We start from the raw sequence: 19,997 nt of genomic DNA, 5'->3' as shown, positions 1-19,997 counted from the left end.
AGGGTTAGTACCTTATCAATCTCGTTGCTCCGATCTTGTAGATTAGATCTTGGGTGTTCCATAGATTAGATCTTGGATTTATTCGTCTCGCGGTAGGAAAATTTTTGTTTTCTATGCTACGAACCCCATCAACCATAGAGCAGAGGAGGCGAGACGAGCACCGTCGTCACCGGCCGGATGGAGGCGACCGTCCGACCATTGTTACTGGGTTGGCAGCGATGGAGACCTAGCATGTAGATGTACACGTCCGTTGGGAACCCCAAGAGGAAGGTATGATGCGCACAGTGGCAAGTTTTCCCTCAGAAAGAAACCAAGGTTTAATCGAACCAGTAGGAGCCAAGAAGCACGTTGAAGGTTGATGGTCGCGAAATGTGATGCGGCGCAACACCAGGGATTCCGGCGCCAACGTGGAACCTGCACAACACAACCCAAGTACTTTGTCCCAACGAAACAGCGAGGTTGTCAATCTCACCGGCTTGCTGTAACAAAGGATTAAACGTATCGAGTGGAAGATGTTTGCAAAGAAAATAGTAAAACACAATTGCCGTAGATTGTATGCTATGTAAAGAATAGGACCGGGGTCCACAGTTCACTAGAGGTGTCTCTCCCATAAGATAAAAGCATGTTGGGTGAACAAATTACAGTCGGGCAATTGACAAATAGAGAAAGGCATAACAATGCATATACATGATATGATAAATATAGTGAGATTTAATTGGGCATTACGACAAAGTACATAGACCGCCATCCAACTGCATCTATGCCTGAAAAGTCCACCTTCAGGGTTATCATCCGAACCCCTCCAGTATTAAGTTGCTAAGCAACGAGACAATTGCATTAAGTATGGTGCGTAATGTAATCAACAACTACATCCTTAGACATAGAATCAATGTTTTATCCCTAGTGGCAACAGCACATCCACAACCTTAGAACTTTACGTCATCTGTCCCAGCATTCAATGGAGGCATGAACCCACTATCGAGCATAAATACTCCCTCTTGGAGTTAAGAGTAAAAACTTGGCCAGAGCCTCTACTAATAACGGAGAGCATGCAAGATCATAAACAACACATAAACAATAGATTGATAATCACCATAATCATAGTACTCTCTATCCATCGGATCCCGACAAACACAACATATAGTATTACGGATAGATGATCTTGATCATGTTAGGCAGCTCACAAGATCCAACAATGAAGCACAACAAGGAGAAGACGACCATCTAGCTACTGCTATGGACCCATGGTCCAGGGGTGAACTACTCACTCATCACTCCGGAGGCGACCATGGCGGCGTAGAGTCCTCCGGGAGATGAATCCCCTCTCCGGCAGGGTGCCGGAGGCGATCTCCTGAATCCCCCGAGATGGGATTCGCGGCGGCGGCGTCTCTGGAAGGTTTTCCGTATCGTGGCTCTCGGTACTGGGGGTTTCGCGACGGAGGCTTTAAGTAGGCGGAAGGTCAACGCGGGGGCCACACGAGGGGCCCGGGGGTAGGTCGGCGCGGCCGGGGCTTGGGCCGCGCCGGTCACCCTCCGGCTGCCTCGTGGCCCCACTTCGTTATCTCTTCGGTCTTCCGGAAGCTTCATGCAAAAATAGGACCCCGGGCGAAAGTTTCGTCCAATTCCGAGAATATTTCTTTACTAGGATTTCTGAAACCAAAAACAGCAGAAAACGAGCAAGCGGCTCTTCGGCATCTTGTTAATAGGTTAGTTCCGGAAAATGCATAAATATGACATATAATGTGCATAAAACATGTAGGTATCATCAATAAAGTGGCATGGAACATAAGAAATTATCGATACGTTGGAGACGTATCAGCATCCCCAAGCTTAGTTCTGCTGGTCCCGAGCAGGTAAAACGATAACAAAGATAATTTCTGAAGTGACATGCCATCATAATCTTGATCATACTATTTGTAAACATATGTAATGAATGCAGCGATCAAAGCAAAGGTAATGACATGAGTAAACAACTGAATCATAAAGCAAAGACTTTTCATGAATAGTACTTCAAGACAAGCATCAATAAGTCTTGCATAAGAGTTAACTCATAAAGCAATAAATCAAAGTAAAGGTGTTGAAGCAACACAAAGGAAGATTAAGTTTCAGCGGTTGCTTTCAACTTATAACATGTATATCTCATGGATATTGTCAACATAAAGTAATATAACAAGTGCAATATGCAAGTATGTAGGAATCAATGCACAGTTCACACAAGTGTTTGCTTCTTAAGGTGGAAGGAGATAGGTAAGCCGACTCAACAATAAAAGTAAAAGAAAGGTCCTTCAAAGAGGAAAGCATCGATTGCTTGTATTTGTGCTAGAGCTTTTATTTTGAAAACATGAAACAATTTTGTCAACGGTAGTAATAAAGCATATGAGTTATGTAAATTATATCTTACAAGTTGCAAGCCTCATGCATAGTATACTAATAGTGTCCGCACCTCGTCCTACTTAACTTGGACTACCGGATCTTTGCATGCCATGTTTCCACCAAGTGTCACAAGGGGTACCTCCATGCCGCTCTGTACAAAGGTCTAAGGAGAAAGCTCGCATTTTGGATTTCTCGCTTTTGATTATTCTCAACTTAGACATCCATACCGGGACAACATGGACAACAGATAATGGACTCCTCTTAAATGCATAAGCATGTAGCAATGATTATTATTCTCATATGAGATTGAGGATATATGTCCAAAACTGAAACTTCCACCATGATTCATGGCTTTAGTTAGCGGCCCAATGTTCTTCTCTAACAATTTTGCATGCTCCAACCACTAAAATGATAGATCCTTCGGACAAGACGGACATGCATAGCAACTCACATGATATTCAACAATAGTTGATGGCGTTCCCCGAAGCATGGTTATCGCACAACAAGCAACTTAATAAAATATAAAGTGCATAAGTACATATTCAATACTACGATAGTTTTTAAGGCTACTTTGTCCCATGAGCTATATATTGCAAAGGTGAATGATGGAATTTTAAAGGTAGCACTCAAGCAATTTACTTTGGAATGGCGGAGAAATACCATGTAGTAGGTAGGTATGGTGGACACAAATGGCATAGTAGTTGGCTCAAGGATTTTGGATGCATGAGAAGTATTCCCTCTCGATACAAGGTTTAGGCTAGCAAGGTTATTTGAAGCAAACTCAAGGATGAACAGGTGCAGCAAAACTTACATAAAAGACACATTGTAAACATTATAAGACTCTACACCGTCTTCCTTGTTGTTCAAAACTCAATACTAGATATTATCTAGACCTTAGAGAAACCAAATATGCAAATCAAATTTTAGCAAGCTCTATGTATTTCTTCATTAATGGGTGCAAAGCATATGATGCAAGAGCTTAAACATGAGCACAACAATTGCCAAGTATCACATTATCCAAGACATTTTAGAATTACTACATGTAGCATTTTCCAATTCCAACCATATAACAATTTAACGAAGAAGAAACTTCGCCTTGAACATTATGAGTAAAGCCTAAGGACACATGTGTCCATATGCAACAACGGAGCGTGTCTCTCTCCCACAAAGTGAATGCTAGGATCCATTTTATTCAAACAAAAACAAAAACAAAAACAAAAACAAACCGACGCTCCAAGTAAAGAACACAAGATGTGATTGAATAAAAATATAGTTTCGGGGGAGGAACTCTGATGATGTTGTCGATGAAGAAGGGGATGCCTTGGGCATCCCCAAGCTTAGACGCTTGAGTCTTCTTAAAATATGCAGGGGTGAACCACGGGGCATCCCCAAGCTTAGAGCTTTCACTCCTCTTGATCATAGTATATCATTCTCCTCTCTTGACCCTTGAAAACTTCCTTCACACCAAACTTCAAGCAAACTCATTAGAGGGTTAGTGCATAATCAAAAATTCACTCATTCAGAGGTGACACAATCATTATTTTCACTTCTGGACATTGCATAATGCTACTGGACATTAGTGGATCAAAGAAATAAATCCAACATAGCAAAAGAGGCAATGCGAAATAAAAGGCAGAATCTGTCAAAAACAGAACAGTCCGTAAAGACGAATTTAAAGCTGGCACCAGACTTGCTCAAATGGAAAAACTCAAAACTAATGAAAGTTGCGTACATATCTGAGGATCACGCTCGTAAATTGGCAGATTTTTTCGAATTTTCTACAGAGGACTGTGCCCAGATTCGTGACAGACAGCAATGCTGTTTCTGCGCAGCGATCCCAAATATAACATCAACTTTGACATAGAAACTTTACTTGGCACAAAAACATGATAAGGAGAGGTTGCTACAGTAGTAAACAACTTCCAAGACTCAACAAAACAAAAAATTGCTGTAGGTAAAAACATGGGTTGTCTCCCATAAGCGCTTTTCTTTAACGCCTTTCAGCTAGGCGCAGAAAGTGCAAATCAAGTATTATCAAGAGTAGAAGCATCAACATTATTATTTTTCATGCAAACACAACTTGTTGCAGAGGGTACTTTAGGTGCTCCATTATCTAAATTCTCTATGGTGGTGCTAGGGGTTTTAGAAATTTTAGGCCTATAATAATTCTTTTGTTTAGGCACTTTAGAGGCGTACATGAATTTTTGCTCTTTACCCACATAAGCTTTCTCATTATACTTGAGAGAAGAAAAAGTTGAACCCAAGGTTCCCATAGCTTTTTCAAGTTCATCAATCCTATTGGTTTGATTATCATGGATAACACAAGTTCCTAGGACACTAATTCTTTCATCAATTCCTCCTAGGGATTTATCAAGTTCATCAGTTTTATCCAATAACATTTCCAATTTAGTTTCAATACTTGGAAAAATTTTCTCTATGGTTTCCAATTTTTTCATAACATCCTCAAGAGAGATTTCAATTTTAACTTCATTAACAGGTGGTATTCCAACTAGACTCTCAATGATGCAACTAGCTTCTAAAGCGGGAGTACCTAGGAAATTACCTCCCGAAAGAGTATCAAGAACATATCTATTCCAACTAGATAAACCAACATAAAAGTTCCTAAGAAGGATGGTGGTGGAGTGTTTCTTAATGCACCTTTGATGAGCATTACTAATTCTATACCAAGCATCTTTAAAACTTTCTCCACCTTGTTGCTTAAAAGAACGAACTTCAACTTCAGGATTACTCATTTTAGTAGCAGTAAAATAAAACAAACTAGATAAAGTAAATGCAAGTAACTAATTTTTTTGTGTTTTTGATATAGAGAGCAATACAGTAAATAAAGTAAAACTAGCAACTAATTTTTTTGTGTTTTGTTTAGTGCAGCAAACAAAGTAGTAAATAAAATAAAGCAAGACAAAAACAAAGTAAAGAGATTGAGAAGTGGAGACTCCCCTTGCAGCGTGTCTTGATCTCCCCGGCAACGGCGCCAGAAAAAGTGCTTGATGCGCGTAGATGTACACGTCCGTTGGGAACCCCAAGAGGAAGGTATGATGCGCACGGTGGCAAGTTTTCCTCGGAAAGAAACCAAGGTTTAATCGAACCAGTAGGAGCCAAGAAGCACGTTGAAGGTTGATGGTCGCGAAATGTGATGCGGCGCAACACCAGGGATTCCGGCGCCAACGTGGAACCTGCACAACACAACCCAAGTACTTTGTCCCAACGAAACAGCGAGGTTGTCAATCTCACCGGCTTGCTGTAACAAAGGATTAAACGTATCGAGTGGAAGATGTTTGCAAAGAAAATAGTAAAACACAATTGCAGTAGATTGTATGCTATGTAAAGAATAGGACCGGGGTCCACAGTTCACTAGAGGTGTCTCTCCCATAAGATAAAAGCATGTTGGGTGAACAAATTACAGTCGGGCAATTGACAAATAGAGAAAGGCATAACAATGCATATACATGATATGATAAATATAGTGAGATTTAATTGGGCATTACGACAAAGTACATAGACCGCCATCCAACTGCATCTATGCCTGAAAAGTCCACCTTCAGGTTATCATCCGAACCCCCACCAGTATTAAGTTTCTAAGCAACAGACAATTGCATTAAGTATGATGCGTAATGTAATCAACAACTACATCCTTAGACATAGAATCAATGTTTTATCCCTAGTGGCAACAGCACATCCACAACCTTAGAACTTTACATCCATCGTCCCAGATTCAATGGAGGCATGAACCCACTATCGAGCATAAATACTCCCTCTTGGAGTTAAGAGTAAAAACTTGGCCAGAGCCTCTACTAATAACGGAGAGCATGCAAGATCATAAACAACACATAAACAATAGATTGATAATCACCATAATCATAGTACTCTCTATCCATCGGATCCCGACAAACACAACATATAGTATTACGGATAGATGATCTTGATCATGTTAGGCAGCTCACAAGATCCAACAATGAAGCACAACAAGGAGAAGACGACCATCTAGCTACTGCTATGGACCCATGGTCCAGGGGTGAACTACTCACTCATCACTCCGGAGGCGACCATGGCGGCGTAGAGTCCTCCGGGAGATGAATCCCCTCTCCGGCAGGGTGCCGGAGACGATCTCTGAATCCCCCGAGATGGGATTCGCGGCGGCGCGTCTCCGGAAGGTTTTCCGTATCGTGGCTCTCGGTGCTGGGGGTTTCGCGACGGAGGCTTTAAGTAGGCGGAAGGTCAACGCGGGGGCCACACGAGGGGCCCGGGGGGTAGGTCGGCGCGGCCGGGGCTTGGGCCGCGCCGGCCACCCCTCCGGCTGCCTCGTGGCCCCACTTCGTTATCTCTTCGGTCTTCTGGAAGCTTCGTGCAAAAATAGGACCACGGGCGAAAGTTTCGTCCAATTTCGAGAATATTTCTTTACTAGGATTTCTGAAACCAAAAACAGCGAGAAAACAGACAATGGCTCTTCGGCATCTTGTTAATAGGTTAGTTCCAGAAAATGCATAAATATGACATATAATGTGCATAAAACATGTAGGTATCATCAATAAAGTGGCATGGAACATAAGAAATTATCGATACGTTGGAGACGTATCACGGACCCAAAGCAGGTCCTTCATAGACGAACATCTCTCTTTGTTTGCTCGTGATCTATTTGAGTGTTTTCTTACCTTGAAAACATGTGAAAAAACTCTTATTGAGTTCGACTTTTAGCTTTTTATTCTCCTTTAATAAAGATGCTTGACTAGGATAAGAATTTGTAGCACACTTCAAAATCAATAATACGAGAAAAAATATGAGTGGCTAGAATCTTCGTGTGGGTAGCTTGAAGTTTCTCGTGAAACTTCGAGAATTTGATAGGCTCCAAATTGATGACTTTGTACACATTTTCAATGCTCTTAAAATCGTCTTTAAGTATAGAGTGAGAAAATTTATAATCTTCCTTGGAAGACTTCAAGCTCTTGGTCACTTTTAATGCAGAGACATCTTTCTTTTTAAGTTCACTTTTAAGTTTCCCAATATTTTTAGCCTCTCTTCATGGATATTATGCTCAAGAAAATGGTGATTTGGTCACTCTCGTGAAAGTGCTCATAGGGGTCGGATAGGGGTGGAACAGATCAGATGCAGATTGGATAGTGCCCTTCCCATATCCGCTTTCACAGTTTTAAAACTAATACATATGCGAATAGGAATGAGGAGCGAGTGTCGCTCGAATACGGACACGGGTTAGACATTTTCTTAATTCTGAATGGATACGAATAACGAAATAATATAATCGTATCTTATTGTGAGTCAATTATATAATAGGTTTGACTGAGCCTTCAAACTAAGCAGTGAACAAAGGTGGTTTGAAACTACTGTGTAGGTGGTTTGAACCTATATAATAGGTTAAATGTTTGTGATTTTCTCTATGATTGAGTTTGAAACTACTGTGTATTACTATTATATATCATTATGCAATTGACTCACTATAAGATGTGATTCTATTATTTTGTTATCGCATCCATTCAGAATTGAGAAAACATCCAATTCGTATTTGACCAACCTCCACTATGCATTTGTATTCAACTATGTTTGTATTTGCATACGTATTTATTTTGTAAATATGAAAACGGATATGGGAACGACACTATCTTATCTGTATCCAATATTTGAGGGTGTCAGTGTTCATGCGCATTTGTTAGTGTCTAGCGTGAGTCAATTGTTTCTCAAAAAAAATATTTAAATGTCATCAATCCATGTTACTCCCTTCGTTTTTAAAGGGCGCATTTGGTAGCCTGGGCTTGATTCGTGGCTCACTGGCGCAGCCATGCAAGCACACTTGCGCATCCAGAACGAGCCACGGGCCGAAATTAGCCTGTTGTTTGGTAGGTCAGGCTGCATCGGCTAGGCCAAAAAGGACTTTCTGGTTATTTGCCTGCAGCCAAGCTCAAATCTCGATGGAGATGATATTAGGCCTGTTTGGTACCATCCAGGCATGTCTACGGTTACCTCTTCTCTACGACGGGTAGCCTTAACATGCTCTCACCTCCCATCACACAGAAATCACAGTTCATGATAGTTGCAATCAGTTCACCAAATCATCCCTAGCTACTGCCAATGGTAGTTCATGACACGATGCTCCCTAGCTACCACGAATTGCAGTTTATCATAACGGGGTCGTTCAACATACGGGGATGGAAAAGGGTTCGAGAAACAGGAGATCATAGGGGTTCTTCTTCTTCTTCACTTCTTCACTTCTTCTCAGATGGTGGTGTTGCCTCTGGCTTCCCATATTGAGTCCGCCCACTCTTGCCTTTTCACCTTCCAGACATCATTGTCGCCTGCTTCCACGCCATGGCCGATCTCTACTTCATCAGAAGTGACAACCTCTTAGAAGAACTCGTCCTCGCCCCAACCTAGGATCCAGTTGTGAAGAATGCAGCAAGCAAGGACCAGCTTTACCTGAGTGTCAAACGTGTGGAACGGTTTCTGGACAAGGACCTTGAACCTGTTCTTCAATGCAGCAAAGACCCTCTCATATGTGACTCTAAGGCTTGAGTGTCTGAGATTGAACAAATCTCTCGCATTCAGAGGACGGTGCTTCGCAGAGAACTTGTTGAGGTGGTACCTTGTTTTCCTGAAGGGAGGTAGAATTCCAGGTCGGCATGCATATCCAGCATCTCCAAGGTACAACTTACCGTCAGGGATTTGCAACCCATCAGGCCTTGACAAGCTGTCGGCCAGGATGCTCGCATCATGAGCTGAACCCTCCCACCCAGCAAGCACGTAGGTGAACCTCATATCGAAATCCACAGCTGCTAGAACGTTCTGGCTGGTGTAGTGCTTCCTCCCGCGCAATGCTGCAGACAATGATCTCGGTACCTTTGCAGTGACATGAGTACCATCAATAGCCCCAATGCAATCCTGTAAAAAAATTAGCACACAATCATGTTTCTGACAGTAGCACACATCTGATAGGTAGAAGGAACATGATTTTGTACTCACCCTGAAATAGGGGAATCACCTGTAGTTGTTCTTGATCTTGGTTGGTGTGTTCATTGATGCTGGCTTGATCATTTCACCTTTGAGCTCCCCAATTGCGTACAACACCTGATGGAAGTACCGAGAGATAGTCTCCGTGGATCGCCTGAATATGTTATGGATGACTCTGAACCTCTGGTTATGACCGACGACATGAAGAAACATTGCGACTTGTTCTTCGACAGAGGTGTGGATGCTATCAGTCAGCAGTCCTCTTTCCCTGAACGTTTTCACAAGTGCATAGAAAGGGGTTCTTCTCATTCGTAGCATCTGGATGGCCTCTATGTCGTTGCAGTTGTAGATGTTATTTATGTTGGCAATCCTCTCCTGATCTTGTTGTAACATAGGTTCGTATGTCCACATGAGGATAAGCAGCATGCCTAACTGCTCTCTTGTGCACCATCGGGATCCAGGCTTGTACGCAAATGATGAGTGTTGTGGCGTGATGCACAAGCTAGAGCTGGTCGGTCTACTCAAACAAGATCTATGCATTACGAACGCGCCCATCGAACCCAACCAGTTCTACGAACATGAATCGAACACTACAGTCGAGCAGGGGAGTTTCCCCTTATCTCCGTCATGCCGGACGATGGACACGGCCGACAGCCGCCGCAGATGTGCGCAGGCTCCGCTGCGGCTGGAGAAGAGGACCCTGGCCCGACGCCGGAGACCGAAGGGAGATGCGCGCTGCCAGATCTGGGTCGTCGCCGCCGTCGCCGGTGCGAAATTTGGGGGAAGGGAAATTTTGGGAGGGGGCTAATGGAGAGGGTAACCGAAGAGGGAGGTTACCCCTACCTTTGCCGCGCAACGCCGCTGGGATTTCGGCTTCTCCCGCCATGCTGAGGCGGAGCTCCCGCGCGAACGGCGTTGTCGATTTTCGTCTCGCCAGGGCTGGCCTTGGAGAAACTTTTAAACCGGGCGTTCCTCCGGGGCCTGTCCCAGGGGTGCTTTTAACCCCGTGCTATGCAAGAACGCGAGTGCGCCCAGGGAACCAAACTGCCCGAAAAATGTTGGGCCGAGGCGTGCCGAGGGGCGCCCAGGCTACCAAACGCGCCCAAAATGTAGTGTGTAAATTACTGCCGTAATCCTATTTGTACTCCGGTACAAAATGCACAATTGAAGTTTGCATCACACGAAAGTTCAAAAAAAACTATTCTACATTTTTTCTTTTGACATGAAACTAGTCTACATTTGGCGACAAATATCTGGGACGGCAGCTGAAAGGCTCACTATTTTGCCTCGTCGCCGAGCACTCCGGAGCACACATTGCATAGCTTCATGGGGGCAGCGCCAAGGAGCGCGTGAGTGGCGGCGTGAAAAAGGACGGTCCATGCATTCGGAAAACGGCTGAAAATATCACGGTGCTTGACAAAATCGCAGGTAACAACTCGAGACTATAGAATGGCACTTGAGTTGGTGCAAGCATAAAGCGCGAAGTCTCCTCTACGTGACAGAAGCAGCATGCACTTCGTCGAGAGCTGTTCAGTTTTATATTGTAGCACGGACTTTCCGAACCAGAAGGCGCAAATATCTTCCACGGATTGATCATCCAGTAGGCGAGCACTAGACCTCAGCATACCTAATGCAATGCACACTGGCGACACCACGTAGGTGAGCTATTGTCAAAAGATTATTTCCTCATGTAGTCATGTACATACATAAATAAACATACGAACATCGTTTATAAAAGAATGTTCCTGATTGTAACACTTGTCATGGATAATTGCACAATGTCATCGCCTTGCATACACAGTATAAAAAATGAAGAGGAATGGAGCCAGAAGTGTCCTTTCTGCATTAAGAACTAGCTCTATGATTGTACAAGAACTTTCAGTCTCGCTCTCTCCGCTATTCCATCTTTGGGAGCAAAGTTTCAGATTAATTTAGTTGGCTGCTGGGGGTACTTCCAAGGCAGCGTCTGACAGTTTCTTCTTGAAGTTAAGCTGAGCCTGCTTCCTGGGCTTCGTAGGGTCTAAGACAAACGGGAGATTCAATTTTAGCTTATGAACATTGCATGGCTATGACTGGACTACACAGGGATGTGACAATTCCGAAGTACAAACCTGGTTTGGTTTCCTTGTTGGTGGATAGAACTGTAGACTTCCACTGATTGTATGCCTGTTTCTCCATCCTCTTGTGCCTTTTGTGAGTTGGTAGCTGAAATTGGAAGAATCAGACAGCAGTTACAACGATTGTTGAAAATAATGTGCAGAATATATAACTGAGGAATGTGTGAAACAAAAATTCACCCAAATGTACATCCAAGGTTTCTCACCAGGGACTAGCTAAATGATTCACATGTTTGATGAACAAGAAGCTATAGGAATTACCAGCCGCAAGTTCGTGATGTGTGTCATATAGATGCATTAGATCCACAAACTGGACCAGATAGCAATGGTTCCATTTTAAGAGAAGTACTCTGTCCTAAAAGGTATAGCCCGTAATCTAATAAACTGGTAACATGAGTCATTCAGCCATTCGGTGTGTACATGCAACTTGATCTGATCATACTTCGATTAGCTAAAAGTGGCAACTAAAGTCTTCTTTTTTTACAGGCGGCGACTAAAGTCTTCATACAGATTTACCAATTAACTGATTGCTGAAAGTTCATGAAGAGCAAAGGCATAACCTGGATTATGTGAAGATCAAGCAATAGAACTAATAATATATAACCTATTTACTGCCAATGCATGCTGGTACAGCTTCCAATAAGTAATACTGTAGGACAATACACAAGTGCTGTCTTTTTGCTTCAAAGTTACTGTATAATATTTTTTTCGAAATGGGGTGATCCCCGGCCTCTGCATCGGTTGATGCACACAACCTTTTACTAATCAAAGTAGAATTCAAAGTTTACAATTCAACGATCACCGGGGGTCGATACAAAAATCAACCATCGAAACAAAAGAAAACCGGTAGACAATCTAGGCATCTTGTAATCTCTTAATAGGCCGCCAAGTAGCCTGGTAGAAAATATCCTGGGCAACCATTCGAAGGCGATTGCATCCAGAAACCATGCACTCTCGCTGGTCCTTCGGGAGCAGAAAACGCCATAGCTGGATCCAGTGCACCATAGTGTGAATAACCTGGAAGAAATTAGTAGAATCCTTTTTGTTAAACACAATATCATTTCTGCAATTCCAAATTGACCAACATAAAGCCGAAACACCAATGCGAATCCTAACTTTATCAGTTTTGTCAGTTCCATTCAACCAATTCCCAAACAAATTTGTGATATTGGATGGAGGAGGAATATTATATGCAGAAAAAACCACCTGCCAAATAAGCTTAGCAAAAGGACAGGAAATAAATAAATGCTCCATTGATTCCTCGGCGTCACAGAAAGAACATTTCGTATTTCCATTCCAATTCCTCTTTGCTAGATTATCACGGGTCAAAAGGACTTTCTTACTAAGGAACCACATAAAGATTTTAATTTTTAGTGGGATTTTAAGCTTTCAAAGATATTTATGAAGATATCTAGTATTTCCATTTAACAAATCAGCATACATAGATTTAATAGTGAATTTCCCTGAAGAGGTTAGATCCCAAACAAACTTGTCTTGATCATTATTTAAATTTATCTCCATCACTCCATCAGCCTTTGGCATAGGTGTACCCATTGATCCCACTTATCACCAATTAATCTCCTCCGAAAACCTATGTTTAACAGAGTTGATCTCATAACATTTGCAACTGTATCATGCTTACGACTAACTATGTTATATAGTTGAGGATATTGAGGATATTGAGATGCAAGGGTGTGATCCCACTGTATAATGTTTTACAACAAAAATATTATGAACAAGTCTACATTTTTTTCTTTTGACATGAAACTAATCTACATTTGACGACAAATATCTGGGACGGCAGCTGAAAGGCTCACTATTTTGCCTCGTCGCCGAGCACTCCGGAGCACACATTGCATAGCTTCATGGGGGCAGCGCCAAGGAGCGCGTGAGTGGCGGCGTGAAAAAGGACGGTCCATGCATTCGGAAAACGGCTGAAAATATCACGGTGCTTGACAAAATCACAGGTCCAACAACTCGAGACTATAGAATGGCACTTGAGTTGGTGCAAGCAGAAAGCGCGAAGTCTCCTACGTGACAAAAGCAGCATGCACTTCGTCGAGAGCTGTTCAGTTTTATATTGTAGCATGGACTTTTCGAACCAGAAGACGCAAATATCTTCCACGGATTGATCATCCAGTAGGCGAGCACTAGACCTCAGCATACCTAATGCAATGCACACTGGCGACACCACGTAGGTGAGCTATTGTCAAAAGATTATTTCCTCATGTAGTCATGTACATACATAAACAAACATACGAACATCGTTTATAAAAGAATGTTCCTGATTGTAACACTTGTCATGGATAATTGCACAATGCCATCGCCTTACATACAGTATCAAAAATGAAGATGTGAACTGAGCCAGAAGTGTTCTTTCTGCATTAAGAACTAGCTCGATGATTTGTACAACACTTCCAGCCTCGGTCTCTCAGCTATTCCATCCTTGTAAGCACAGGTTCATATTAATTTAGTTTGCTGCTGGGGGTACTTCCAAGGCGGCGTCTGACAGCTTCTTCTTGAAGTTAAGCTGAGCCTGCTTCCTGGGCTTGGCAGGGTCTAAAGACAAACCGAGGAGGTTATTTTAGCGCGAGCTACAAGTGATCTAGACAGGGGTGTGACAGTTCCAAAGTACAAACCTGGTTTGGTTTCCTTGTTGGTGGATAGAACTGTAGACTTCCACTGATTGTATGCTTGCTTTTCCATCTTCTTGTGCCTTTTGTGAGTTGGTAGCTGAAATTGGAAGAATCAGACAGCAATTACAACAATGATTCAAAAGAATGAGCAGACTACAACTGTGGAATATGTGAAACAAAAATTCATCCAAATGTAGATCTAAGGTTTCTCACCAGAAGGCTAACTTAGTGATTCACATGTTTGATGAACAAGAAGCTATAACAATTACTAGCTGCAAGTTTGTGATGTGTGCTACATAGATGCATTAGAACCACAAACTGAACTACATAGCAATGGTTCCCTTTTAAGAGAAGTTCTGTCCTACAAGGTATAAATGTACCTAGCTAACACTGGCAACATGATGAATATGTATTTGTTCTTTTCAGCCATTCAGTGTGAGCAACCCGATCTGATCATACTTCAATTAGCTAAAAGTGGCGACTAAAATCTTCTTTTTTTACAGGAGGTGACTAAAGTCTTTGATTGCACAGTTTTACCAATAAACTGATTGCTGAACGCTAATGAAGAGCAAGGGTGTAACATGGATTATGTGCAGCAAGCAATATAGGTAATATAATCCATAGGCTACATATGTATGCTGCTACAGCTTCCATTAAGCCATATTGTTGGACACTGCACTATTGTTGCCTTTCTGGTTCAACATTACAATAAAAAGTTCGACAGCAAAAATCTTATGAATATAAAACTACCTGCATCAAGCAAAACACGTATTGCTACTGATTTTCTTCTTTTGCAATCAATAAAAGGAATGTCACTTTAACAAGTCTTAGTTAATCGAGTACCAAGCATCTTATAGCTTTATGTGATGCATTTCAAAAGTAGCAAACACTAAGCAGGTTCATACATCTAGCTCATCTTGGTCATCGCCCGATGATTCATCAGAGTTATCACTGTCATCCTCATGTTTCCTTTTGCTAGGCAAAACATCCAGCAGCTCTGCAACAACAATTACAAATTACAAGTTGTTGCAGAAAATGGCAATCCACAAACTTTAACCATGCTACTTGTCAAAATTTGTTGTGCTATAGCATGTTCAGGTACCTCTGTTCCCTTTAATGGTAGTTGGATCCTTCTTCTCCTTGGCTATTCCAAAAACATCAAAGCAAAGATCTCCCATGGATGTTGAAACCTGTAACCAGCACAGTTAACGGTCAAAACAGGATGATTTGCACCAATCTAAGCATGTGCATGACTACGCACTAGCATAGATGAGATGCAGGAACAAACAACATCATGCGAAAGGTAAGGCGATCCCTTACCGTTGTAAATTCAGAGCTAGAAGTACCACACAGGTCGATTAGCTTTAGTTTGTCAACTTTGAGCTACATGGAAGATCAGGAAAGTTCAGCACCACAAGAAGCAAATCATCCATACATCAGCAGAAATGAAGCCATTGTTTCTGATTCCATTATCACCTTATGCCTCTTGGCACATAAATAGAATGCTGCTGCGGTGAACACTGGCCGACCAAAGTCGGTGCTTGAGCGGCGAGAAGGAGGCAATGCAGCCAAGAAACGCTCCTTGTAGCTGAAAGATACAAACGTCTGCTTCAGTGGATAATTCGAGCATCAACTACTTTGCATCTCACACAGCAAGTTAGACTTGCAGTACAACAAAATTGCCCGGAGAGAGCAGACTTACAGTGCCAATCCCTTCTGCACAAAAGGTATGAGCCTGACACAGCCGAACTGGATGCCCAGCTCACGCACATCCAAGGTCGTCCTGCAAGAACGAAACCGCTCGTGTTCATCAGGGGCTGGTACTTGAACGCGTCAATTATTAGCGAAACAGAAGCGCAGAGTGGCGTACTTACTTGACGCCGAGCCCATTCTGCAGCGCGTTGAACGATCTGATGTAGGCCTTTTCCGACATCCCGCTCATCCGCACCGCCTCTGCGCGGTCAAATATCACCTGGAACCTGCGCGATTCACAAGCAAAATCAGACGCGGCGCACCTTCGGCAATTGGTCGAGCAGTTGGAGAGGAAAGGGGGACTCACTTGGTCGCGGCGATCTCGAGGCAGATGATGGCCTTGCACACCTCCCCCTGCGCGGAAGCGGGAGCAGAGACATGAGTAGAAGAGAGGAGGGGGAAGAGGGGGAGAGGGAAGGGACGGCGCGGGTTGCTCACGATGCCCAGGACGGAGGAGTCGAAGTTGATGTCGCAGAGGCGGCGCAGCTCGGCGGCCTTGCGGACGACGGGGCGGGAGCCGGATAGGCCGAGGCGGGCGGCGATCGCCGACATGTCCATGGCCGCCGGCGGGTTGTTGGCGGGAATTGGCGCGGAGCGGGAGCGGGAGCGGGAGAGGGTGGCGGTTTCGGCATTGGAGGGGAGAAATAGCGGCGGTTTTGGAATTGTTTTGGCGGGGAAGAGGAAGCGGAAGGGCGCGCGCTGGGAAGGGGAAGGGGAAGGGCGACAGGTCCAATCCAAAGCACGGGAGACTTGGCAGAAAATAATCACTGCTTTGTGTTCTCTGCTAGGTATGGTTGTGAGCATGTTGTTTGTGTAAGCTTGACCATGTAGGTTACTGGACACCTTCTTAATTAATAAATGAGATAAAGTTTTTGTCTCCCTTTCAAAAAAATATTACTCCCTCTATTTTTATTTTCACTTCTTAGTTCTGATATTACTCAAAGGCAAAGTCTACCAATTTTGACTAAAAAACATCACTCGTAAATATTTAGTCTAAATTTATAAAATTTGACCCTACTCATCGTATAACACAAGTAATTGTCAGCAGAGGGATTAATAACTCATCGTATAAAATTTAGGAATAGAATGTAAATTATTTCAGAACGGACGGAGGGAGTACTCCCTAGTAGAGGTTCATTCATTCATTTGTCGAGTTCAAAATTTCGTGAAACATATTCTCAACATTCACATCACAAATTTGGCCAGCTGCAATAAAAAAGCCCAAATGTGTGATCACAATTCATGCATAAACAAATGCCAAGTCTACAAGCACAACAGAGCCAATTACTTGCAAACTCTCATCCTTATATACAAATTATTACAAACCCTAACGGCTAGCCACCACCATCAGCACAATACAATAACAAAAAAGTTGGCCACCACCATCAGCACAATACAATAACAAGCTAGCACTCTAATGCTGAATTAATTACTACTCCCTCCGTTTTATGGAAGAGGGCGTATAATTTTTTTCAAAATTTCACCAAGGCTTAAGGCGCATGTTGTGATTTGGCTTGTTTCTTCCAAAACTACCCATCCTTTAAGTGTGGATCTACCTAAAAAATCGGGAGAGCAGCGGTGATTAAAGGCTCTTTCATTGGCCATGCATGGCGTGTGCGCAGGTATCAGCAGAAAATCAGGAGATATGCATTTATCGTTGGGGTGTCATTGGTCTTGCTAGAAAAGAAACGAGGAGTCAAAGAGTAATAACCGAGAGAGAATTAAGGATGGAGTTAGTGCGTGCATGCAGGGGCAAACAAGGCTGTTTTTTTAGCTGTGTTTTCTCCTTAACAATCGCGCCAGAACTTATACGTTCACTTCACAAAGGTCACCTAATTAAGGCAGCAGCACTTACACCACTACTTCGGCTACTACTATTACGTACCACCACGGGTCCAAGAACAAGGCAACCTGCATTCATATACCCAAATCATCCGGGTGAGCAAACAGTGAACCGACCACATCAACATTTAGTTTCATGCTTCCAACACAAAATCACATTGCAATGTCTCTTTCTAGTGCACACGCTAAATAACACTACCACTCCTCTACATACGATGCAAGGAATATGAGCGAAAGCAAAGCCAACCCAAGTAGTATTCCTGCACACAAACATTCCATAAGGTCCAAGAGACATTGCAATGTACACTGGATGAGGAGAAGTGCTTTGAGATGTGTTTTGTGACATGTACGGTGCTGGATGTGGTCCATCGGTTTGGTTCGTACGACCCGGGTCGCATAGGATTTTCTTCCCCAGGACATGATCAGGAGGGGAGAGAGAGACGGCGGGAGAGAGAGAGAGAGAGAGAGAGAGAGAGAGAGAGAGAGAGAGAGAGAGAAGACAGTCTGGTGTCTCACCGGCGGGCTTGGACTTGTTCCCGGCGAGCATGTCGTAGGACACGGCCAGGACGGAGCCGAGCCGCTGCGGTGGATTGCTGCCGCAGAGGAGGGCGCTCTGTCGTGGATGGCGACCCCGGGCTGCGCGTGGCGATTAAGCTCGCCACCCCGATGGAGCATGGCGAAGGAAGCGCCTTCGCTGGGGGGAGGGACCGGAGATGCACCGCAGCTCTGATGGCCGGCAGGCCCTCGCCGGCGTCCAGCAGCCGCATCGCGTGGCCTCGTCCACGCAAACGACGCGGTCCGGCGAGCTCGGCGGAGCGCCGCGCATCGCTGCACGTGCGCGCCGGCGAGCCAGCCGGCCGCGCCGAAATGGTTCCGACCATCGTGGCGGGGCGCCGCCTGTCTCGTCGGTGGGAGGGGAGAGGGAAAATGGGAAGAGATAGGGTTTGGGACTAATTGCGGCTGGTTTTGTTCCCTTGTAGTAGATCATAAAGGGCCTGGGTTGGGTCGCACCCAATTTCGCTTCAGACTGCGATTTTCCAATACGTGCCTATTTTTATTTTCCTATACCTATACTGCTATACATATACGTTTCCCGCTCGTTTCCGCATATTCTATGCGATGCACCTAGTATGTTGCATGTAGTCGTACCAAGCTTATTGCACTTTTTTTTTGCAAAAAGGACCACCAATTTATTAATTATCGTCAACAGCAGTACAAATTTGTACGTAGTAGCTCCTACATATGTGTGTTGTCAAATCCCCTCCCTGGCAATCGATCGCTTGAGCGATCACTTTTCTTGGCGCGGCAGCGCTCACGCCATGCGCGAAATCAATTCCCTTTTGTCCTGTAGTGTTTAATTACGTTCACATGTAGCTTTGTGTTCACACTAACAGTTCACGTTCCCACTTGCAAGTTGCATACAACCAAGAGCATTCACACTGCATGCATGCATAAAGTATCTCATGGGTTTGCATTTAATGAGCCAACTTTTCAGCACGAGACTAGCTCTCACAAGTTGCTGCATGCATGCACAGAGCATCTCGCTCTTTTTTTTCAGCACGACGCATACTTTCAATTCTCTTTATTTGCAATTCCCTTTTGACAATTCTTTTTTTTTGCAATTCCCTTTATGTTGTTATTTCGTAAGGTAATTCATGTTTTTATTGATTAATTTTATAATTCCCTTTTTCGGGCCAGTGGTTTTTAAGGGGGAAAATAACGGGTGGGAAGATCCACTTGCAACTCAAATGAATTACCACTTGCTACTCAAATTAAGTACTGTTTTTAAGTTATAAGTAACAAAAGTTGCTAAAATATTCTAAATAAAATTTACTTTTTACGGTTGCTAGGTATTTATATTTACCGTTGATAAATAACGGGGCACCGGGTTGATAACTTGTAAACAAAAAAAGAGACGCTACATATTTTAAATTAAATTAAATTTTTAGGGTTGATATTTATTTATATTTACCATTGATAAATAGCCGGTCACCGGGTTGATAACTTGTAAACTAAAAGAGAGTCGCTAAAATATTCTAAATGAAATAGTTTTTAGGTTTATTATTTATTTATATTTATAGTTGATAAATAACGAGGCACCAGGTTGATAGCTTGTAAAATAAAAAATGTTCGCTAAAATATTCTAAATGAAATACTTTTTAGGGTTGGTAGTTTTTTATAATTACCATTGATAAATAACGGAGCACCGGGTTGATAACTTGTAAACTAAAAAGAGTCGCCAAAATATTCGAAATGAAGTTAGATTTTAGGGTTGGTAGTTATTTATATTTACCGTTGATAA

At 43.1% G+C, this 19,997-nt stretch overlaps 1 protein-coding gene across 1 annotated transcript; it reads right to left on the bottom strand.

The window, feature by feature from the left end:
- Positions 1–11,279: 11,279 nt before the first annotated feature.
- On the bottom strand, positions 11,280–16,411 carry LOC124670034 (origin of replication complex subunit 6-like). The gene is made up of 10 exons (XM_047206547.1): positions 16,292–16,411; positions 16,161–16,207; positions 15,976–16,080; positions 15,804–15,884; positions 15,578–15,689; positions 15,422–15,484; positions 15,204–15,291; positions 15,007–15,098; positions 14,105–14,198; positions 11,280–11,368 (listed from the first exon to the last, which is right to left on the bottom strand). Exons 1-10 carry the CDS (start codon positions 16,409–16,411, stop codon positions 11,280–11,282), a joined length of 891 nt encoding a protein of 296 aa, XP_047062503.1.
- Positions 16,412–19,997: the final 3,586 nt, after the last annotated feature.

Source organism: Lolium rigidum, chromosome 7 (genome assembly GCF_022539505.1).
Source record: "Lolium rigidum isolate FL_2022 chromosome 7, APGP_CSIRO_Lrig_0.1, whole genome shotgun sequence".
NCBI classification, from domain to species: Eukaryota; Viridiplantae; Streptophyta; class Magnoliopsida; order Poales; family Poaceae; genus Lolium; species Lolium rigidum.
The sequence above is the reverse complement of the archived record's forward strand: the minus strand, read 5'-3'. Positions and strand labels throughout refer to the sequence as shown.

Excerpts from the sequence above, each read along its gene's own strand:
- LOC124670034 (XM_047206547.1), bottom strand. The coding sequence starts at position 16,411 with ATGGACATGTCGGCGATCGCCGCCCGCCTCGGCCTATCCGGCTCCCGC. Across the intron at positions 16,081-16,160 it reads CTCGAGATCGCCGCGACCAA|GTTCCAGGTGATATTTGACC; the intron begins GTGAGTCCCCCT and ends TGAATCGCGCAG. Across the intron at positions 14,199-15,006 it reads ATGACCAAGATGAGCTAGAT|CTACCAACTCACAAAAGGCA; the intron begins GTATGAACCTGC and ends TTCCAATTTCAG.